This window comes from Cyprinodon tularosa, unplaced genomic scaffold, assembly GCF_016077235.1.
Source record: "Cyprinodon tularosa strain WSP-4 unplaced genomic scaffold, ASM1607723v1 ctg199, whole genome shotgun sequence".
Taxonomy (NCBI): domain Eukaryota; kingdom Metazoa; phylum Chordata; class Actinopteri; order Cyprinodontiformes; family Cyprinodontidae; genus Cyprinodon; species Cyprinodon tularosa.
In genome coordinates this window covers 229,902-254,542 of record NW_024038729.1, presented here as the reverse complement: position 1 = coordinate 254,542, position 24,641 = coordinate 229,902, and the positions used below count along the sequence as shown (strand labels likewise).

The following is a 24,641-nucleotide window of genomic DNA, read 5'->3' as shown; positions in this document are numbered from 1 at the left end:
ACTAAAAAAAAAAAAAGATCTAGAAATAAGTAAAAATGTCTTAAATTAAGTGTAATCACCCTTAATTTGAGTAGGTAAATGAGATAGTTGGCCAATGGAATGAGTAGTTTTAGTCTTAAAATAAGATAATTAGATAATATGCACTTGAAATAAGGCAAATGGAATTGTGTTTTCTTATTTTAAGTGTAAATTGTGTTGTTCCATTGGCAAAATGTCTCTTTTACCTCCTTAATTCAAGAACAAATGCACTTATTTTAAGATAAAATTGACTTATCTAGATTTAGATTTTTTGCAGTGAAGGTGCGACATATATTTATCCCCTTTTATCATTATTTTGTAGATTAACTTAAAGTTAAAGCTCTTTAACTTAAAGTTAAAGAGCTTTTGGTAAATGTCAACATTTCATCCTTTTTTCCAAATTCAATTCCTGCTAAACATCTGAAGCTTAGCCAGGTTGGATGAAAAGCATCTAAACGGGTCGTTTCTCGCAAAAAAAAGTCTTGATCTACAATCTAGACTTTGACTAGGCCATTCTAACACCCACTTATGCTTCAATCTAAACTGCTGAAAGATAAGTCTACCTTAAGACTTTTGTTGCTTTTTTAAAATGGTTTTTACGTTTAGTTTTACTGTTAACGGACCCTCTCAGCGGAGACAGCAATGTCCTGGTACATCTACAGTGCAAACGCTCATCACTCGTTCTATTCTCAGATGATAGATTAAACAGAGCTGTGGAAGATTTCTAAAGGTTTGAACATTATTTTCTAACCTAATGTGTTGATCTAATCCACCATGTGTTGATTAGCCTCATTAAGAATTACCTCTACATTTAAAAGGACTTCATTTCTGATCCAGTTTTTGTTCCCTTCCTGTGTTACCGGTGGAACTTCTGACTTTGCTCCTTTAAGCATCGAAATATAAATAGTTGAAAATGATTTCTTAAATCGGTTATGTTAATAAAAGAAGACAGAAAATCATCTGGACATAATTGTTTTTATGTTTTTAAAAGTTGCTTCTACCAAATTCTGGATCATATGGAGGAACTTCTTATTTCACTAAAGCTTTTCCATACTTAATGCTTCATTCTTGAGTATTTAATCAAGATAGAGTAAAATCTGTGGTGTGTTTTAGGACATTAATGGAAAGAATCATAACTGCTGTGAGTTGTATGGATCCAATTGTTCTTATGTCTTATGGCTGTACTTTGTGGTTACAATTACAGTATGACTCTCATTACTAAATTAGATTTAACTTACTAAGTCATGTACTGTGTATAGGCATCCATTCCTTTTAGCAATGTCTCATGACCAAATTATGAGAGAAGTTACATGTTTAGATATTTCTTAGATAATAATGCTTGGTGTTATTTTGAAGGTAGATGAAGAGCAGCTGATTGTCCAGGTAGAGAAAAGAAAACAAACCCTGCTTAAAAAGACAATAAAGTGCTTTCCATGTCCACCATGCTGATGTTCAGGTTAAATCACACACAGCTGGAGATAATCTACAAGTCAAATGACTCCTGAAGGCAACAGTTTTTTATAATATTTTATGGGTATGCAAGGAAAAAAATAAAAAAATTGGATCTGGCACTTTCTGATAAACATTTTAAAATAGACATCTGTTACTTTCCACTTCACCTCTATGTGCTACTTTTACATGATCAGATACAAAAGATCCCAGAAAATGAAAACTTAAACTCTGTGGTTATGACCTGACAAAATGTGAAACATTGATGGAGCATGAATACTTTTCCAAATAAGGATAAACAAGAGCAAATTGACACTAAAATAAATCCTACATAAACTACAGATTTAGAAAAAGTCACAATGTTAAATCAATTCAACTCCAAGAACGTAACAGGTTACAGATTTACGCAAGTGAAAATATTATGCTTGAACCCTGAAGGCCAAGTTTTAACGTCATGTCGGAAAAAAAATAAACTCAAAGAAGACATGCTAAGCTTGAAAAATGTTCTGTCAGATAAGAAGAAAATAAATGAGAAACCTTTAAAGGAGGGGTCTGTTTGACTGAGGATGTTGTGAAAGCTGCAAAGGATGGTTTTGACTCCTCCCTGTGAAGAACCAGAGGGAAGAGTTAGGCCAGATTTGCGAGGCAGTTAACATTAACAGAGAGAGGAACGGGCATTCAGTCTGACCTGCTCATAGAGTAAGGCGGCATTGTGGCGGTTGGCGTGAACGGCGCCCAGTAGGCTGTGAAACACATGACCGAGAACCTCCAAGTCCGGGGAGCCAGAGGCAAGAAGCTGCAGCTCCATCGTGCAAATCTCAGGGAACAGCAGCATGCCGCGCTCCGGCCCATCCTCCGCTGTCGCTGCAAACTCACGTAAACCAGCAGGCTCCAGCTTTCCTCCTGAGAGAATATCCACAGTCAGCAGGGGAAGATCACACATTCAAATAACACAATCCAAAAGACAAAGAGCTATTAATTGGCCCCACAGACTAGCATCACGCTCACTAACACATTGACATGAACAGCTTTAGACCTCCAAGCATTTCCTTTCCTCCTTCACTTCCCAGCCTCTGAAGCTGGATGAATCTCATGGAAATGATTTAGCCCGGGGTCTGCGCTCAGCCTCAGAGCAGCATGGGAGTTCCCTCATGATTTACAGGAGTGCAGCCCGGCAGCCTCTTACACGGACCTGTTGTTATTAATGAAGGTGCTCCTTCCCCTGTGCATATCTACACTGCTACTGCAAAAACAAATAAATACTGTCCTCTTTTCTTTTTTTACACAATGGTTTAGGAGTTCTCCAAGAAAGAATAGAAAAAGCCTAAATTAATGCTTTATTTAAAGGGTCTTAAAAATGCATGTTGTCTTTATAACCCTGATCATTGCAGCCGCTTTTATTAAAAATATCTGTCTTTCTTCATGATGATGTGGTGATAAAGTTAGTTTATTATAGATTATTGAGTCTAAACCTAACGTTTACATACACCTATCCAGCAGACTATTAAACAACACCAGACAGACATTAATGTAAAACTGTTGTTTAGCATTTCAATCACAAATTTTCATTTCCAATCATATTTTATAAGCATAAAGACATTTCAAATGAGTCATGCAATAACTGGCTCACACTGATTACTCTGCTGGAGCAATAGAACAAGAAACAAGCAGATGGTAGACAAGAAAAAAACAAAAAGACACAGCAATACATCTGTCACCTGCAGGTTTTTTATTCTATCTAAGAAAAACCCAGGAGACATTGGTTATACTGGTTTGTTTACTGGTGCATGCAATTATGGCTGCTTTTTATCATATGATGCTGCACTGATACTACATTTATCTACATTATAGCTTTTCTACTTAACCCTTTATAGGGAAAAGTGGAAAAGCAATACAGTACTTTGAAAATTCAAATTTCTAGCCAATAGTGTTATTGGAATCCAGGACAAGACCTTATTACCTTTGTAACATTAAAAAATGTGGATATTTTGATGGCAAGAATTTACCTTTTTTTTCTTGACTTGTTACCTTTCTTTTTAACTTAATTTACAGTAGATAATATATCACTCAAGGGCTCATCTAATTGGTCAAATGCCAAAATAAGATGTACAGCCATGTAGCAGGATCTTCTGGATACACGTAGATCTTGTCCTTCTAGACCTCACTGAGGGACAGGTTTGTCCTGTGATCGAAAATGGCAACTTGTCCTATAAAGGGTTAAAATGTAACTTTGGCTGAGCACATCTGTTATGAAACAAAAGATGAAAAGAAAGGGGTGTTCTATGTTAAGGAGGAGGATCTGTAATGCTGTGGGCCTGGGAAGTTGGTATAGGAGCTCTCTGCAACACATCTCAAATAAACCTATGGTTGTATCGAGCACAAAACTGGAGACATGATGATGGGGGGTCTCATTTACTAAAGACAGTAGTAGGGATGGAACGGTTTATGAAAACCGTCTGAACCGTTCGGTTCAACTGTCTCGGTTCGGTTCATGCGCTGCTCCTTTTTCTCATAGGTGAAGCGTGTACACTCCAGAGCAGAAGGTGGCGGTACTGCGACCAAAGCCAACCACCAGTAGTAAACAAGAAGAAGAACAAGCGAAGCAGTGTAGCTGGGTGTAGCAGAAAAAAATCAGTTGTTGTGGAGAATTGTGTGGGTATGGCGAGTGGGAAAAAACAGGAGTTGGAAGACGCGCCAGCAGCACTTTATAGGTCTGCTGTATGGGACCGCTTTGCATTTAGAGTGACTTATGATGACGGCGGAAAGAAAGTTGTGGATAAAAGTGCAACAGTGTGCAAGCATTGTGCAACGCGTTTTGTTTATGCTAACAGCAACACGACCAACATGTCAGGCTAACAATCAACATATACCGAACCAAACCGAAAACCGTGACCACGAAACCTTGAACCGAACCGTGGATTTTGTGAACCGTACACCCCTAGACAGTAGCATTTGTTTCGATGTTTAAATACTGGATATACCCTCTCAGGATATTCCACAGAAGTCTCTGCCTTATTATCATCACACACTGAAGACTAAACCATCACTTTGTTCACACCAGGAACTTAAATAAAAGTTCTGACTGATTCAGCAGTGTGCAGACAGTCTTAAATACAGATGTGAACACATTCCAGACATATAGTACTTGATGTTATGATTTTTTTCTACCAGACCAGCTTCAGAATTGGCTCTGAAACTTGTTTCTGTGTTGTTCTGTTGCCTATTTCATCTATCAAGGGGTGCAGTGCAGGACCACCTAGCTAACAAACTTCCAGACAAAAAAAGTTAACAAAATCAGTGGTGGAAAGTAACAAGTACATTTACTTTATTACTGTACTTAAAGGCACACTATGCAACATTTTTCAGTTAATTAATGTGTTCCATAACGTTTTGGATGATTAAAGGAATAGTACACCCAAAACATGATTAGCCTTCATTTTCTACTCACCTCCATGCTGAACAACACTCTGGAGTACTTTTTTGATATCTCAAATGCATCTGGAGATCTGGGAGGCTTCTTGCTGTCTGCTGACATTCAAATAATGGAGGTCCATGGCGCCCGAGACAGAAAGGTCCATAAAAGTCCACAAAAACGTGTCAATATTCCTCCATACTGCTCGTCCAATGTAATCCAAGTGTCCTGAGTGGGTAGCATCCAGAATTTACTCGAAACGAAGTAATTTAGAATGTTTTTAGAGCATAAACAGTAGTGTATAGGATTTCCTAATAGCGCCCCCATGCGCGCTCACGATTCTACGGAAGCCGGCAGACCAAACCGGAAGGAAGTGCGCATTCAGCGTCTGGTCTGCCGATAATGCAAGCGTAGAAGAAGAAATGTGCTGTTTACCTGTGCAAAGAAAGAAACAACGAAAGAAAAATGTCTGAGGACTTCAGTGTTGAGGAAGAGCATGAGTTCTTTGCCGAGCTGAATGCGCTGGTTTGGTCTGCCGGCTTCCGTAGAATCGTGAGCGCGCATGGGGGCGCTATTAGGAAATCCTATACACTACTGTTTAGGCTCTAAAACGTTCTAAATGACTTCGTTTCGAGTAAATTCTGGATGCTACCCACTCAGGACACTTGGATTACATTGGACGAGCAGTATGGAGGAATATTGACAAGTTTTTGTGGACTTTTGTGGACCTTTCTGTCTCGGGCGCCATAGACCTCCATTATTTGAATGTCAGCAGACAGCAAGAAGTCTCCCAGATCTCCAGATGCATTTGAGATATCAAAAAAGTACTCCAGAGTGTTGTTCAGCATGGAGGTGAGTAGAAAATGAAGGCTAATCATGTTTTGGGTGTACTATTCCTTTAAATGAGTCATTTCAGGTTGAACAAAGGTATTCTCGGCCGCCCTGGTGGTCTGTGGGGGAAATACTGCACTTGCAATTGCAGGAGCACCAACCCGCACACACAGGCTCAGAAGTCTTGCGAGAGTCAGTCTTGCTTTACGCTACACGCCCCCAGTTAAAAGCATGCTCGTTGCTAGCACAGTGGCGATCTTTCTGCAGTTATGCTACATTCACGCAGCAAAATCGCGTCTGCTGCTTCATTTTTGCTGCTTGTACCAGTTAGTTCTGACCTGCGGCTGAAGCAGCTTTGCTGCTCTGGCTGCGCGGTGCAAAAGTGTGTCTGACGCACGTTGGGCGGAGCTTCACTATCCTTTCTCTGCCTTGCAGCTATATTTGCTGTGATCAGTGGGAATAAAGTAGTTTTAATATGTGTTTAAGTGAGAAAATACACCTGAAAACGTAATCAGTGCAGTCAGTTCATTCAGATTATTATCCTGCCTTCAATATTTTTTCTGTCAGAGCCGCCCAGACCCCCACATACCAGCGGTGCGCCGACAGTAGGAATCCCTTCATCAGCAGCCTCTGGCCGGGTCGCCTCCTCGCGGTTCACCGCGGCAGCTGGTAGGTGTTTTTCATCTAAATAATCCAAACTGCATATTCTGCCGGCAAATTTCTGCATTTGAAGTTAATTTAGGCGTCAATAAACTGTTTAAGAGGAGTGTTCATAGCCTCTGATCATCAGCGCTGTGTCTCTCTCCCTGCGTCAGATGATTAAACGCACCTGACGCGCTGCTTCAGCTGCTCAGACGCGCTGCGCCTGCTGCTCAAAACGCGCTGCGGGACCTTTTGCTGCGCCTTGACGCACGTCAACCATTGACTTTGCATGTAAACTCGCTGCTTCTGTCGCGCCAGCTGCGGTGTGAACGCAGCATTAGTCATTCGTTGCGTTAGCCTGTCTGCTAAGCTCAAAACAACCGCGCCTGGCTTGACGGAGAAACCAGGAGAACAGCTGTGCATATTTACGACAGTGCACTTTTACTTTCGCCCTCTGGGGGGAGCCTCTCTGGAAAATCAACACCGGTTGCATAGTGTACCTTTAAGTACTGCTTTTGAGTATCATTACTTTACTTGAGTAATTTTTTCAGTCAAATATTGTTATTCGTTACTCCTTTTGGCTTGGCTTAGCTTTTTGATCCGCTGTTGCAGTCGTTTTCTTTCTTGAAACGCAATTTCAACATGGCAGCCCTTAGGACTAAATACAGTATGGACGCCACTGTTTTAGAAATTTGCATAAAATGCCACAAATGAATGACAATGAATGAGAAACTCAGGGTAGATATTATTTGTAGTTTATAAATTTCATTAAGGCGTTATTTGTTGCCATGTGGCCAAGTTGTTAAAGCGCGCGCCTGCGCGCTTTAACAACTTGGTTGTCATGTTTTGGGTGTACTATTCCTTTAAGTAGGCTGAGTCTCAAATCAGATTCGTAATTTCATTGAGGTAATATAGATTCGACTTTAAACCTCTATTCAATAATGAAAGTGTGAGGAGAATCAAGACTTTCCTGTTTTCTTTTTGGTTTGATTTTTAATAAGAAATAACAATCAAAATAGATTTCCTTCTTTTTGTGACATTTTTATGCTTTATGCTTATGTTCTTTACAGATGGTGTAGAACCTGTAGGAGGTGGTTCTACGTATAAATACATCAGGTGGTCTCTGAAAGTTACAAGGTTCTTTAAAATTACTCTAAAATTATACAGAAATGTTCTGATATAAGAAAATTTAATTTATATTTTTGAATACTTAAGTATTTTAAAAAGTAGGTACTTCAGTACTTTAACTTGAGTAGATGTTTGACCAAGTAACTTTTACTTGTGGTGGAGTAAGTTTTGATTGAGTATCAATACTTTCACTACTACTTAATACTTTCAGTACTAATGTTGAGTTCTTCGTCCACCACTAAACAAAATGAACACTGTGGCTGACTAATCTGAAGCAATTAAATAACTATCAAAGTCATCTGGTAGGAAGACTCTCTGCCTTTCTAATATATCTCATCATGATGATTTAATCTAACTTTACAACAGAGAAGAATAAACCTTTTAAAATGTTCTGTAAAACCTAAAAAAAAAAATGTAAACACTATTAGAACATTTTTACTCAGCATCTTGAAGGTTAGGACCGTTTAAACGTCAAATGTTTAATCTACAACGCAGCAGGGTGTTAAAATCCAGAGGGAACATGTTTAGGAGTTTAAGCAGCTGGATGAGGCCTTTAGAAAGAAGAATACGATACTTCAGCCTAGATTTAGAGAAGTCTCGAAAGATTAAGATCATTCAAAACAAAAAAACAATAGCTGTTCAATGCAAATCTACATAATTAAACAGCTAAACCTGTAAAAGTCGGATTCCTGCATTCAAATTAACTCTGATCTCATCACTCAGGGTGAATTAGGTGTAAACTGTGGTTGTTCACTGCAAAAACGATCTAGGTATAAGCCAAAATGTCTTTAATTAAATGTATTTACCCTTAATTTGAGTAGATAAATACCGGTATGATAATTTGCCAAAGGAAAGAGGATTTTTGTTCTTAAAATAAGCTGATTAGATAATATATACACTTGAAATAACAATAAAATAGCTTTTTCCTTATTTTAAATGTAAATTGGCTTGTTCCAATCCCAAAGTGTCTCAGTTAATTTACTCAGTTCAAGAAAAAAAGGCACTTATTTTAAGAAAAAAATGACTTATCTAGATTTTGAATACTGATAGCAGGTCTAACCAGAGGGACTACGAAACTCTGGAAACTACGGAATTCTGGAAGATAAAAATCGAAAAAAAAAAAAGAAAAAAAACGAAATCCTGAGGAGAATCTCTGCCTGAAAGGAAAAGAATCAAACGACCAGAAAAAAGTTGAGCAGTTTTCAGTTACAGTTGATGAGAGATAAATCGAAGAGGAAGTTGGGTGCAGCAACAGATACCACCGGCTGGGTGAGAATACTTTACTCGGCACGTAAAGTTAAAAACGCTTTAATAAGTTTGGAATATTGCGTTAGGAAATGGAGGCTTCTCATTAAGGTTTAAGTAGCGGATTTTAAACTGAAAAATCTCAGAGTTTAGTTATGGTTTTACTAGAGAGCAGGCCTCAAATGTGTGAAAATTATTTAAGAGTTCAAAGTCTGCAGTTGGAGCCCAAACACAGAACAGACCAAGTTGTGCTGCTGATTATGTTTGGTCTGTGGGTTCATTAAAGCGAGCAACCTCAAAGATTCCTTCCTTTAAAAATATAATAAAACAGTTCTTCTAAACTATTAAATAATCAAATTATAACGAATGCAACAGAAAGGAGAGATCTGTTTAAGCTCAGGGTCATATTAAAGCTACAAAGACAACTTTTACCAGAAATATTTTGTATGAAGAAGTGCAAAAGTTTGAAAATGATGCTTCGATTAGTCTGACTGAATCACAGGAAAACTGTTTTAAAACTAAAAAGAGATTTAGATTGATAGTAATTTTAAATCCAATGATTAATTAGTCTGAACTGTTGGGCTTCTGTTTAGGATACCACAAATTAAAAAAAAAACTATTTAAGTTGATGCAATCGATTTCCGTGAAGCTCGACCCTCCATCTTATTGGAACTTCAAATCACAAGATGCAGCTTATGAGGCCGAAGACTCTAGCTGCCAGCCAGTTGTAAAACCTAACACAATGGGTCCATTCTGAGGGGATTAAAGCAAAAACAGTGTAATCAGGCCAAGTCGTTAACCTGCAGGAGTGGAGTGCAGAGAAGAGCACTAATGCAATGAGCTCAGGGCTGCTTTCTGCTTTGTCATCCATGCGCAACAAAAATATCAACTTCTTCTTCTTAAATATCCTCCAACAGTCACCACAGGAGGATGTCGCTTTATCTCTGACTTTAAGAAAAACGGGTCAGGAGCAAATGGGACAGAAACTCTGAGCTTTGAGTTGATCAGAGTGAGAAATAAAGTTTCCCAAGGCCTGTTATCAATGGGGTCAGAGGTTGAGACCAACTTATGACCCCTCAGCCAGGCTAGATAAGTCTGCTGACGTTTATCAGCAACAAAAACAACACGTACAACAAGAGCGGATGATGTTAAAGGGATTATCAGCATTACAAAAATAACCCCATTACAAAAGCGAAACTGAAGTAAAAAGTTTTATAGCTGGAGCAAACTGTCCACGTTTGCAGTAGCTAAGAGCAGCTGTACGGTTTAGTGTGCAATTATGTGTGGACCTACCCTCTTCCTGCTGCTTCATGGTCTCTGGGTTGCTTTCGCTATCGGCGTCGTAGCCCTCCTCCTCCCCCGGGAGCCTGACGCTGCAGCTCTGCACCTCATCCACCTCCTCGGACAGATCTCCTGCTGGAGCCGCCCCCTCAGCAAACACCTGGAGCTTCTGGAGGAAGAAAAAACAAAAAAAAGTTAAATTAAACTAAACCAGGATCCGCCTTCCCCACTCCCACCCGCCTTACATGGTGGTGAGATAATAAGACAGAGCTCACCAAATTCCTTTGATCAATAAAAAGAGTCTCCCTGACCAAAAGCATTTTCAGCATGACAAGTAAAGGCCTTTCCACTCATGGAGTGGAAGAAGGCAGGGGAAAAAATACAAGGTTTTAGTCATAAGACAAATATCAGCTGACTTGCACAGCATTTACCCAGCCTAGTTCCTTGTCGTGAACAGTTGGCCGTAGTATCCTCACGTAGGCAAACTCACCACACAAAAAAATAAAAAAAATAGAATACAACAAGAAAAAATAATTATTCTGACACCAGCAATTTGTAAAAATCTATACATTTTACAAAAAAATATATAATCTAAATATCATCTAAAAAAATATGATGCTTTTGCTATGAAGGACTAATATTGAAGCTTTGTAGCAAACTTAGGTAATGAGTAAGTGAACATCACACTCTGCTGGGCCTAAGGAGAAAGAACTAGGCTCTTAAAAAACAATGAATCTGAACAAAAGTATAAAGAACATAGAGAAAAATAAAACGGTGAACATCTGTAAACAGGTGTTACAATATAAATCTATTTCTTTTCTTTTGTTACAAGGAAAATAAAGTAAAAAATGTGTACATTTGTAGTCCTTTAAGTCCAATACTCCAAAGTAATTGGACTTAGAGGCTTTTGGGGTCAGGAAAAGGGCATCTATCATCCCTGCAGACCACATATATCATGTTTACCGTTAGGTCTGTGGTACAGAACACTATTTCTTAAAAAAAAAAAAAAAAGTCTTAAGAAAATGTAAATCTTCTAGAGACATATTTTAAAGTACATGGAGCTACAATTACAATGACAGAGAGTTCTTTGAAGTATTACAAAGACTTTGAGTTAACCAAGAAATTAATCCTAGTTCAATATGATTAAATATGTGCTGGTAAAGTTTACATTTTCAGATATCCATTATGAATAAAAATGAATTTTTTTTGTGGCAGTAATTAAAACGAAGGAACATGGTTAGAATGTTTGCCTCTTCATGCTTGCTCAGGGCTGTAGACTTGCTATACATGGGAAATTTAATTACGTTTGCCATCTTATTGCACGACTGTCCAGATAAAGGCTGCTTAGCAACATGGAGTAAATGCTTTACTTTAGTGCCTTAAACACCTTGCAGGATGATTTTCTCCCTTTTATTTATTCTTAACTTCTCTATCAACAAGAATACTTTTCACATTTCACAATAAATGTAAAATTTTTCTTAGACAAGGAGGGTAAATGTGATCATAAAAGTTCGTGTTCCTACATAAAATAACAGATTGTACCCTTTCGGTTTGCTAAACCTTGCTGCAGATGCTTATTTTAACTTTCTGCCTCTGCTTTGGCTTTTTCCTACCCCTAGAGTGCTTGTGGTTAGTGCAAATGAGAGCCTAAATAAAAATTACAATATCCTAGAAGAAAATACAGATTTTTGGCAGAACTGTTCAACCTAACCCAACATAGGGCTTGTACCACATATCCTCCCTCGCCATTAGCACTTACTTTTCAAAGCAAAACAGCATCGGGAGACTTTACAAAATAAGAGCAGGTCTGAAAATAAGCCATTTTAAAAGAATAAAATAAAAGCTATAGAGGATAACTATGGAGAGGCTAACAGAAGTCAGTTAAAAAAAACAAAAAAGCCTAATCCATCTCTTCAAGGATGTAAAATATTCAGTGCTTGCATCTCCTACAGCAGAACCTACCCTCTCTGGTTTCTCCTCGGATGTATCGGTGCATGAAGACACCTGAGCCAAGGCAACTCTCAGCAGAGAGTCGAACAGGGGCACGGCAAGGTCAGAGTTCACCACTCCTGAGCGTGACAGTTGGTCCCTCACCTCGAACAGGGTCTCCTCAACAGATTGAAGCTATGGAAATTGAGCAATAGATTATTGAATGGTGTTATTTTTGTGACTGATCTACAGAGAAGATAACACTGATTAAACAAACCTGATAAGAAAGCTCCGGTTCTATTCTCTGCATGGCCGAGTTAGAGCTGTGCAGACAAATGGCCAGCAAGGCCTCAAGAAGACGGATACTTTGAAGTTGCCACTGGTCATCCATCCTCTTCCCTGGATCTTTGGTCTTCCCCTCAGTCGGAGCCACACTCTGGAAATCTCCTGACTCACAGGAGGGATCTTCAGATCCTAGAGAAGCAACCTGAGCTGTAGAGTCTGGGCTGCCTTTCCCTTTACCCTCTCTCTTCTTCTTTGCTTTCCCATCTTTGGTCTTACAATAGAGTTTTTGGATAACCATTGCCATGAGGCGCAAGCACACATCCAATCCACCAAGTCTAAAGAACTGCCTTTGGAAGAGAGGGCTGGCCATATAGATGAAGCGACACACGGACCAGACGTCTGCAGCACGCCGCAGCTGTTCTTTAGAGGGCAAAGCAACACTGTCTGGAGACAGATAAGGCAGGCGTCCTCCAAGAGGTTCACTTGCTGTACTGTCATAACCTGAAGTGTCTTCAGAGTCATTGGCAGAATCCCGATCAGAATCGGCCTCTTTGCTGACACAGAGGAAGGCCACACAAAGGAAGAGGTTGATGACGTGTAGGTGGGTCTCAGTTCTACTTCTTCCGTGGTTCTGTCCAGTACGGCTTTTTTGACGTGGATACGCCTCCTTTAGGCCTTCATAGAACTTGCTGAGGCTCTGTGGGCCTTCCCCGACCCCCCGGGACCCCAGTTCCTCAGCCAGGCCTAGGATAGCCTCCCTTTCTTTGGCGTCAGCACTCTCTAGTTCATGAAGAAGCCCATCACCCTGCTGATGTCCAGTTCCTATTATCAGAGTTTCAAACACTTTCAAAGCCAAAGAGCGAGTCTGGTCAAGGTAGACGAGCTCCGTCACCTGATTAAGGCCATTACAACTGATGAAAAGGTCTCTGACAACTCTGAAACATAAAACATGAAGCTACAGTAAGTAAAGAACAACTTGAATAGCAAAATAGAACACAATGTCTCCCACACTAACCAGTTTTGAGTCACATGGTAAATAAATGTATATTTCAATATGCATAACATTGCCCAGGATTATGACATTAAAGTAATCCAAATAATCTTCATTTTAACCAGTTTGTGACCAAATCTAAATAGAGACTGCAGTGAACAAAACCGGTTTCCTCCTAAAACGATTTATTCATTTTATGGTAGAAAAGCTAGATCAGGCATCCCCAAAGTCGGTCCTCGAGGGCCGCTGTCCTGCAGGTTTTAGAGGTTTCCCTGCTCCAGCACAGCTGATTTACATTGATAGTAGATTAACAAGCTTTTGCTGAACTACAATCATCAGAATCAGCTGTGCTAAAGCAGAGAAACCTCTAAAACATGCAGAACAGCGGCCCTCGAGGACCGGCTTTAGGGATGGCTGCACTAGATGGAGAGGATCTAGACCATGTCAAGCTGTGTTTGACTTAAATGATTTACTAGCAGCACTTGCATATAAGTACGCCACCATCCAAACAGCTTAGTAGCAAAGAGCTTTAACTTTGCTAACGACAACCGCTATGGAAGCCATCATGTTTTATACCAGTGTTTCCCAACCTTTTTTTGACTTCTGTTCCCCTTTGGGTATTTTGGCTTACCATCAATACCCCACTCAATCAAAAATATTGGTGATCATCCAAAAATGGAACATACAATAACTGAAATAAAGACTATTTTACTTAATCTTTTGATTTGAGCATTTCATTTGTATAACTTTATGTTTTCCATCACAAAAAAACAACATTAATATGTTGCTTGAAAGTTGGTAAGGAATCTACATAAACACAAAATAAAATCATATTATAAACCTGTATTTAAAAAAACAGAAGCTCCCTTATAATCATATTGAAACCTAATGAATAGGGAAAAAAATACAGAACAACTACTGACTTAATTTGTTTTACTCTGTTTTCATCAAGACACCTGAGCTGCCTTGATGAGCTCTGATAGCTCAGTGTGAAAAACAGCTGATATCAGAAAAACTTTCTTTTTGGTTGATAAAAGCCTGTTTATTTTTCAATTAGCTTCTCACAAAGCAAAACAGATCGCCAGCTGTTTTATGTTACTACCTAAGGAATAAAAAATTTTCATGAACCCCATGCAATGGACTTGCATATTCCTGGGATGGGAAAAATTGCTTTACACCATCTGATTTCCGAGCAAAATATTGGATATTTGGTATTTGTGTTTTTTATGAGTTACATTAATTTAAACTCAAACTTAACTTAATTTAATTGTCAGTGTTCTGCTACTCAACAACACGAATGAGACGGAGATAAATGATTTGCATGAAAATATGGTATGGGAAAAAAAATATGAAATATGAAATTGCATCAAGTTGGATTATCATTAGTTGCCCATGTTGTCATGTGTAAGATCTTTAAGAAAAAAGATTGGCGTTATGCAAACAGCTATAAAAATAAGACTTAGGGTATGTAGACATAAATTAAATTTCTGCTATTATTAATTTTCAAACGTATCTGTGCTTTCAAAATTGTTTATCAAAATTATTTTATTTTAATAAATTAAAATAAAGTTATTAAGAATAATGATGTATATGACTAATTTAACCACCTGGTCCAGCAGATGGAGCCCTATAATTCACAGAATGACCGGAATATTCAAAGGGCAGTTTTTTTTTTTTTTTTTTAAAGTAATGGATGCTAGTATAGAGGGAATTCTGTTAACCTGGTCCGTCAGTCCAGCTCAGATATCTTTTTAAAGAATATTTTAAGGCACCAGTAGCCTTTATTTTTGTTAATTTTTGAATGTAAATTTAGGCAGACAGGAAAGTGGAGAAGAGAGAGGGGAAAGCCAAGTGGCAAAGGTCACCAGGTCAGGACTGGAACCTTTGATGGGCGCGTACATGCGTCGGACGCTTAACCTGAACTGTTTTATTAAAGCTTTGGAACTTAAACGCATCAAATCTAGTGGTTTACAAAAACTCTGCACAACTCAGGTAAATGTAGAGCAATATCTACTTCTCTGATCAACAAAGCAAAACCTTTCAACATTATAGATATGGAAAGAAAACGGCTAGTGAATGGAATCAGATTATTTTCAGTCCGATAGCCGAGTGAGCAGCTCAGATCTCGAATCTTATTCCTATTCAGTGAACCCACCGTATTTAGACTCCAGCACTTTACAATAACACTTCTTTTTGGAGATGTGTTTTTAATCATTAGCTGTTGCCCATATCAATGAGGCTACAAGACAGAATAAAATTAGATCATAGCACAATAACTCTGTTATCCTTTCAAGCTTTCAACTTCTGCTATAAAATGCAAGATTTGGTGCAGATGGCATCATTTAAAAAAAAAAAAAAATCACAGAATGAAATGACCTACATTTCTTTTTTGGCTTTTGACTTTTTGGTAAATCTGTCTGCAATGAGTGCTAAAATAAGATATTAGACCAAGTTTAAATATTTTAGCTAACATTGCCTTTTTTCTACCAAAATAGCAACAGCTAAACTTTTGTTTCCCCAGATAGTAATGTAAAAATAACTGCCCAAAAAAACCCAAACAAAATCACAAAGCAAGTTGGACACAACATAAAGGGGGCACACAGAACTCCTGTGCTCTTATTTTCATTGCTTTATAAACAGATCTTGATATGATAAATGTGTCTTTGTAAAGTATTGCTTTGTGGTTTGGGAATACAGACATAAGACAAGGTAACAGAGTTGCATATCAGTCAATAGTCTTAGATCTCTTACTAAGGAAACAAAAACATGATGCATTATTGATTAGTAATAATTAGCATGAGGCTGAGGAGAGAGATCTCATGACATAGCGGATGTGGTCTAGTGTGAGGTGGCTGGTTAATTTCTATCTGTCATGTTTATATAATCCTTGGAAAGTTTGTGGCAAAACTTGCAATATAAGCAAAAATCGCTAACATGACAATAAACTGCTCCATTTAAATCATAAGTGGGGAACCAAAAGGGTTTATGGTATTAATATGTTTTTGCCGACATATTTTGTATCTGCAGTTGATTAACATTCAGGACAACCCAAAAAGTATAAATAAAAGATTGTAGAGTGGGAAAAAAGAGCAGGAAACGAGGTACGGGGGCTCACCTTGATCGGAGAAGTGCTGGTAATGTTTGCAGGTAGATGAGTAGGACCTCCACAGGCAGGCACTGTGTGTGGTAGCTGCAGACCTGAGTGCAGACGGTAGAAACCCCCAGCTGCTGGGCATGGTGAACTAACTCAACCCCTCTTTGCAGAACAGGGTTGAAAATGTGCGTGTAAAGTTGCCACTGCACTATAGCATTGCCCCGTAGTGTTAGATGGCACACATGGCCAGCTATCTGCTGGCTCAGCTGCCAGTCCTCCCCAAATACTAGCTCCTGGTAGGCCTCTAGGGCATCCCACTTCCACAGCATGTCCTCAGCCCCCCCTCCACTAGGCAGGATGCCTTGGGAGCGGTAACAAAAACTGCTAGAAACAGTTGAAGGTTCTCCTTGTTGCAATGTCTCCTCCAGACTTGGAAGTTGGCTGCTGTCCAGAGTACAGATATTACAAGAGGCCAGTTTAGCTTTCTCTGAAGGCTGACCCCCACCGAGCTGGTCTAAAATCAGCCGACAGAGGACACACAGCACATGGGACTGGTAACTACGAAGACCTGGAGCTTGGAAAGCATGTAAAAGAGGTCCTACTACTGAGCGAGGGTCCATACAACAGCAGATTCCCACGGCTTGAATCCCAGCTAATACCTGGAGCACAGATGGCCCACTGGGCGAGAGGCGCCGCAGGAGCCACAAGCACTGGTGGGCGAAGGCAGCTAGGCAGCAGCATCTCTCCGGGTAACGCACGGTATCACCCTCAGTTCCTTCTGAGCTCTCCCCATCCTCCTCAAAGGGGTTGCGTCTGGCTGTTTGCATGAAGGCAGAGACAGGCAGTCCTGACAGGTCTCTGTGGTGATGCAGGAAATGGGAATACTCGCAGCGACGGTGCCGGCGACGCGCGCAAACTGACTGGTGAAGCTGCTCTGACTTTGCTTTCTTGATAGCACTGATTATTTTGAAGACGCCTGCAATGAGAGCCCGTAACCGCTCTGAAGCCTCTCTGCCTACGTCAGAACTTGTCCTGCTGAGTCCTTCCAACCGGAGAACTGTGGCCTCAAAGAGGTCAAGGCCACGATGCTGGACAAATTCATGAATGAGCTCAAGAGCCTGGCTAAAGAAAAAGGGGTTGGACGTTGAAGCCTGGAGACAACTCAGAAGAACTTGTAGTACTCCTTCTAAAAGCTCAGGAAGCAGCAGAACTCTGTGGCGATAACAGGAAAAGGAAAAATCATCCTGGACCTCCTGTAAAGTCTTTTTTTGACGTGGGGCAAAAGGGTTATTCTGTCTCTCCAAACAGCTTTGGATTTTGAGGGTTGCTCGCAGCAAGTCTGTTAAACTTCGTCTCAGGCTGTCTGGAAGTTTGTCACTTTGACTTATATCCACAGACATCAAGTGCAAGATGGTGCGTAGTAGCATTCTTTGAACCAGTGCAATCGGCTCCTCTGTCCATCCTCCAGCAAGTTCTTCAGCCCCAACTCCCCGTCCCCCCCCTGGACCACAGCAGTCCCCGAACTCCGTCAAGATCTCTGTGAGCGTTGGTACGACACTGATGGCCAGACCGGGGTTGTGACTTATGTTCATGTCAAACTTGCATACTTTCTCTAACAGAGAAAGCAACACGTGACACAGATCAAAGGGCGAGTTCTCCATGCGGTTGAAAATGGATATTGCAGCCGGGTCAGTCAAGGTTTCATTGTCAACCATCTGAGATCCAGGGGCTCTTGGGTGGGGATACGGTGCACTCATGGTTTCTGTAGTGTTGGTGGCGGTAGATGTCAAGTGCGAGGCCTCAGAGCGATGATACTGACAGCTCACCTGGACAGTGGACCCGTGTGGTCTCCGGCTCCTCACCCCACTTGAGCCCCCAACCGTTCTGTCATCAGAGTTGGCGTCTGAATCTGAAGTGGAGACTTGGGACTTGCGAGCATCTTTCACAGAATATCTCTGCAACGTCCTGCGTGATCTCCGTGACTTCAAGGTTCCGCTGCCAACACGGGACCTCTTTCCAGAGCTCTGCTCATCTGTGGCAGCTTTCTGGCCTGTCCTGAGTGGAACAGCCTTAACCTCCCGGCTAAGGAATACTTCAATTAGGGATGGCAGGGTGAAATCTGTAAATTCACAAAGAGATCCAACAGGCTTTGGCATCAAGATTTAAATGAAAAAAAAACATTTAAGACAAAAAAAAAAACATGTGGTGAATGAAATAATGAAAAAAGTAAACACTAAAGGACAAGATGCTCTACTGCATGTTGAGAGTAGGTATAGGTCGGTAACCAGTATGAAGTACATCAAGATCATTCTAAGCAAATAAAGAATTAGGTAACTTTTCTGCCCCTCTCTAACCTGTTGCTGCAAGCTTATAGTTAGCTGATTGAAAAATTGGCTCTCTTGCTTATAAGAAAGACTCATTTGGTGGTTTACGAATCTTTTTAGTGTTGATGAACAAGTTCATTGTTTTGATTAACACCAGTTAGCACACAAGAAGCAGCAATGTGTTTTCATCAAACAGTTTGAATTAAGCAACTAATATCAGCTTCCTTCATTTTCTTCTGTCAATAGAAGACAAGCAGCAAGCTTGGAAATGGCAAAAAAAAGTATTATAGTGTAATTATAATGTTTATAGAAATAATGTATTATAGACAATTATTGGAACCTTGAGAATTAATGCCTGTTTGGAAAAGAGCTAAACCTAAAAAATTAGGGGGGTTTTCTCTGAAAACCTAAATTTTAACACAGCACAAGTAAAATAATAAATCCAAGAATGAATGCATGTATATATGTATGGGTTATCTCTTAACGTTTAGAGTACTGCTTATCTAAATTAAACTCTAATTTCGGCTTAAAACTATATATATATATATATATATATATATATATATATATATATATATATATATATATATATATATATATATATATATATATATATATATATATATATATATATATATATATAATTATAATTAGATATGTGATTCATTACTTTGAATTATATTTGGATTTTCGGTCAGAGAGCAGGATGTGTTATAGTTCATGCAGAATCCTATAACCCACCTATGAGCAGCTGTTTGCCACCTTCCTAATTTATCTTTTCTGTTTTTTTACATTTGTTACTCTTAAAATGTGTCAGAGGTTTAAACAAATTCAGGTATTTGTCAAAGACAACACAAGTAAATGTAAAATGAAGTTTTTTATCATTAAGGGAGAATAAAAACCCCAAACCTACCCAGCCATGAGTAAAAACATGATTTCTCCCTGAACCTTTTAGCTGGTTAGTCCAGCCCCAGCTTCTAAGAGTTCAGTCAAGCATTTTGGATCATTTGCAATGAATCTTTAACAGTGCTGTGAAGTAATTTTGACCCACTGATCTTAGCAGAATTGTTGTAATTCAGCCACATTGAGGGGTTAATTACATCCCATTTAGCCACACCCAAGGCCTGTGTGTGGCTAGAGAGAGTAAACTCCAGTGTGATAAACCACGCTGTGTTCTAACAGTGGGGCACTCTCTTTTTTATACACATACATGCACATTCCAAATTTCTCTTCCCCCTTGATTAAAGAAAAAACAATTAAGAATTGCATTTTGTGTTTATCTGTATTGTCTTAGATTTTTTTGTATTTTTGTATGCATTTCTTTATATTTAAATGCATTTGTTAAACTAAAAACACTTTAAAAGCAACAAAAATATTAGCAATCAGGAAGACTGCAAGCAGTATTTAACCATACTGAATATGTAATGCAATGTTGCAAAGTTTTTCATTTTTTAAATGATTGTAAATTTCAATATTTCTTTTATTAGCTGCTAACTAATAAAAACATGTTAACATGTTATATTTTCAGAATTCATGGTTTCTGTTTTATTTTATTTCAATTAGCAGAATTATTACTTTTATTGGGAAGTACTACTATATTTAAGCAACTCATTACTTTCATTTATCTTTTTTATTTACTAATTAAAAAAAAAACTGAATATTGGCAAGCAAACATTTAGCACAACATTAACATAACATTTATAGTTTGAGAAACATTAAGACGTTTCTGGGGTTTTTTTTATACAACAGGTCAAATCATGTTTAATATTTTAATTCTGGAGCGAAATATATCATAAAAAAGTGTTATTCTACTCTGGGATTTTTTTTTCTTTTAAAATGCATACAAGGTATGCATTCTAAAATAAAAAAATGCATACCTTCCTTAATGTAGTTGCGCTTTGCTTTATGTAGTTTTGTTTTTCTTAATGTAGTTGCGCTTTTAGATTTGTAGTTGCAGTTTGCACTTCAGGGCCACCGTAGTAAAGCCCTGAAAGCAGCTTGTTAAACGTTTCAGAAAGCAAATATTAATTAAACAAGAAATGTCAAGACCTGATGTTAGAGAAGATCAGCAGCCTTCTTCTAAATGCCAAAGTCATTCTCAGGTCATAAGCCTCTGCAAACAGAAATGTTCTCCTGCTCTGTGACTAACTTAAAAAAAAAAAAGGTAGAAATAGGACTTATATATATTTTATTTTTTCTATTTGAGCATTTCCAGATTTGTTAGACAATTGGCAAATTATTGGGAATTAATATAATAATAATAATAATAATAATAATAATAAAAAAACGATTTACATTTAAGGCAGATAAATAAACTGTTAAGGAGGCCAGATAAAAAAAGACGGACAACTTTACACAACATTCCCAAAAATGTTCATCTGTTTTAGGACAAAGTTCCTGTTTTTTACTGTTTTATCACTTAAGACATCTTTACACATAACCATTCAATAAAACCTTAAGGAGTTTGAGCAAGTGTATATCTCTATTGTTATCTGCAATTAATACAGTGTTGATAATGTGGATCTTTTATCCAAAGAAATCCTAGGAGTCTGGATGTAGGAACATTTCTAAAAACCAATATTATCATGAAAATCAGAAATAGTTACCAGAAGATAAAAATATTTTCATACTTTTTCCTTTCATTTTTTTCTGAAACAAATCAAAAAACTTCAAAAAACTTTTGCACATTTTTACACTTTCGGTTCTTTGCAGTAAGCGTGCCAAATAAACTGACAGAAAATAAAAGTTTATAACTAACATGTGAGGAGGATATAAACATTTATAGTTAACAGCAACATGGAAGCATTAAATTGCCTTCACATGAACGCACCAAATCAAACACTGCATTATTGCTAGATGATAAAAAAAAAAGTGACGTTCAAACAAGTTTAGGGAGAACATTAACTAAACCATGAAAACAGGTCACGGAACACTATGCTTTACAAAAAGATCAAACAGGATGTTCAATATGAACAGAAATCAGGATAAATAATAGAGGTTAACAACAAACCTGGGGCTTTTTCCTCTTGAACAGGAATCTTCCAGACCAGAGGAAGCAGCGACAGCAGCAGAGTTAGCAGCTCTTCTCGACAAGTCAGCTCCTGAGAGTTTAACAGATCACAGTCAGTTACTTAGAAAGGGAGGTGGGGGGGACGCAGACGCCACTTTGGTCCCACTTTAATGCCACGCCCACCATCTCGCATCTACTCCTCCCTAAATCCAAACATCCATTCAAGTCTCCATTATTTTCAGCGTTTTATCGCCATTATGTAACAGAGTTTTATTGTCACAAGTACAGAGCAATGAAATTACCTCTCTGCATTTAACCCATCCCCTTGGGGAGCAGTGGGCTGCTATTGTCCGGCGCTCAGAGAGTCAGAGTGGCAGTCTGTGGGAGTGGGGCTTGAACTCAGAACCTCAGGATTCAAAGCGCAATGCCCTAACCACTAAACCGCCACTCCCCAAAGCAGGCATGTCGGGTCTAACCCAAGGACCCACAGTGGCAGCTCAAACGAACAGAAACCAAGGCTTCCTATTTGCAGGACGGGTGACTTATCAGCTAGCCAGCCGCTAAACTCATAAAACCATCAGAATGTGTTGGACTTTTAGGAATATTCCAAACTACTAATGATTCCTCTCAGTTTTCAGTTATCTAAGGCAAGGCAAGGCAAGGCAAATTTATTTGTATAGCACAATTCAGTACAAAGACAATGCAAAGTGCTTTACATGATTAAAATACAGGAAGATAAAACAGAATCAAAGCAAGTAGGAAAAAATTAAAAATAAATAAAATAAAATAAAAATGCAGAAACAAAAAAAGAATATTAAAAACAGTTGGATTAAAGAAAACATGTTTTTGTTGAACTGTTTAACTAGAATAGTCGAAAGCAATCCTAAACAAATGTGTTTTTAGTCTTGATTTAAAGGAACTCAGGCTTTCTGCATTTTTACAGTTTTCTGGAAGTTTGTTCCAGATAAGTGGAGCATAGGAACTAAATGCTACTTCTCCATTGATCTAGGTAGAAGTCAGACAGTGAGTAATGCAGCAGCTACCCGACAGGCTAACTTCGAGGAATTTTGAATCCAAAGTCTACTGAGGTATTCCTCTGTCAGGTGTTAATTAAATATCTACTTTGGTCATTCGTCTTACATAAAAGGTAAAGCAGGAGGCTTAAAACACATGTTCTGACAAGACAGCATCTACAGGAACAGAATAAACTCTTTCACATTGTAAACATGACAAAGAGAAGTTAATTTTATGCTTTTTTTTAATTAATATTTCATCAATTTACCACAAGAAGACAGGCAGATTTCATACCTAAATATGCCAACCAAAAAGGAACATATTAAAGGATTTTGAAATCCATTCCATCCATTATCTGACTTGCTTGTTCCAACTGGTGTCGTGAGGGCTGCTGGTGCCTATCTCCAGCTGACAATGGGCGAGAGGCGGGGTACACCATGGACAGGTCGCCAGTCCATCGCAGGGCAACACAGAGACAAACAGGACATGCAACCATTCACACACACACTCACACCTAAGGATAATTTAGAGAAGCCAATTAACCTAACATTCATGTTTTTGGACTGTGGGAGGAAGCCGGAGTACCCGGAGAGAACCCACACATGCTCAGGGAGAACATGCAAACCCCATGCAGAAAGACCCCGGGCTGGGAACTGAACCCAGATCCTTCTTGCTGCAAGGCAGCAGTGCTACCCACTTATTTTGAAATAAAGACAATAATTTCATTACCAAATATAAATGAATTTTGGCTATGCAGTCCAAGTTTATATACATTTAACTTGATAAACAGCTTTAACTGTTTCATTTCAAAATTCCACCTATTGTTAAACTTAAATTTAAACATGTTTTCTTGAGTTTTTTTTTTATAGCATTTACAAATAATGAGAACCAACTAATATTTATATATTTAAAATCTAATTTGCACTGAAATCTTCTTTTCTATCTGTTTTTTCCCCATCCAATTCTTGGATTTGTTAAATAAGTGAAGGACTTTATTTTAGCCTAATAGCAGAGCCAGTTTGTGATCTTCTGTACCGTTGATAAAAAGTCCAGTTAAACTTGGCTGAAAGGTTTTCAAAGAACATCAAATCAATAAAGAAACAAAAGCATGAAGGGACAGTGAGAGAATAGGGGAGACTTTTAGCTGCTGCTAAAAGTCTGTTACTGTTCTGCCACTATTTTTAAGCGATTAATAAGTAACATTTATGGTCATATATTGCATCTTCAAGAATTTCAGCATTATTATTTTTTTATTTAGATCATTGTCACTGTTGGTCATTTGCAGCTATGGTGGACTTGGCTGGGTCTGAAACTAGATATATTAAAATATTGGTGCCTGCCTTAAAGTTGAAAAGCTGCTGCTTTTATACATCCAATGCTGTCACTCTTGGTTCGCCAATTACTACTTGTTTTATACTTTTGTTGATGGATTTCTAACTCCAAAAAATGACTAATAAAGTTTAAGAAGAACTGCATTAAGAACAGAAGGCAAGAACAATGGAGGACGAAGGAATAAAAGGAATGTATGGAGATAGAGATCATTTAAAAAATAAAAACATGACAACAAATGAAAAGAAAGTTATTATCAAATGAAAAAAAAAAACTATAGATGGCAAAATAAGGGAGCAGAAATTCATGAGGTTCACATTATTTCAAGGCATAGCTTCTGAACTTACTAATGGATCAGCAACTGCATACCAGTATTGACCTATGCCACTGCAAGCAAAAGCACCTATAACTTTGGTGCTGAGGGCAGCATTTAAAAAGAGAGAAAAAGTTTGAAAATACAAATATTTTAATAATTTCTCCTTTTCCATAACTATCCAGACTAATATTTGACTAACATTTTGATAATGATAATTAGATAAACATTTCCAGACCTCCTGAAACCATAAAGCAATCCAGGAATTAAAAGCGTTGCAGTTGATGTAACACTTCTATTCAACCAAAGAACCAGAACAGAGAGTCAGACAAGCAAAAGTAATTAT

At 38.5% G+C, this 24,641-nt stretch overlaps 1 protein-coding gene across 6 annotated transcripts in view; it reads right to left on the bottom strand.

The window, feature by feature from the left end:
• Positions 1 to 24,641, bottom strand: part of lyst (lysosomal trafficking regulator) — a 95,295-nt gene that overhangs the window by 38,436 nt on the left and 32,218 nt on the right. For all 6 annotated transcript variants that reach the window (XM_038284041.1, XM_038284037.1, XM_038284040.1 and 3 more), the window contains 7 exons: positions 21,640 to 21,730; positions 16,327 to 18,424; positions 12,213 to 13,155; positions 11,969 to 12,130; positions 10,019 to 10,175; positions 2,156 to 2,370; positions 2,005 to 2,071 (listed from right to left, as the gene is read on the bottom strand). In XM_038284041.1, coding sequence (XP_038139969.1) covers positions 2,005 to 2,071; positions 2,156 to 2,370; positions 10,019 to 10,175; positions 11,969 to 12,130; positions 12,213 to 13,155; positions 16,327 to 18,424; positions 21,640 to 21,730 — 3,733 coding nt within the window. The remainder of the gene's footprint in view (positions 1 to 2,004; positions 2,072 to 2,155; positions 2,371 to 10,018; positions 10,176 to 11,968; positions 12,131 to 12,212; positions 13,156 to 16,326; positions 18,425 to 21,639; positions 21,731 to 24,641) is intronic.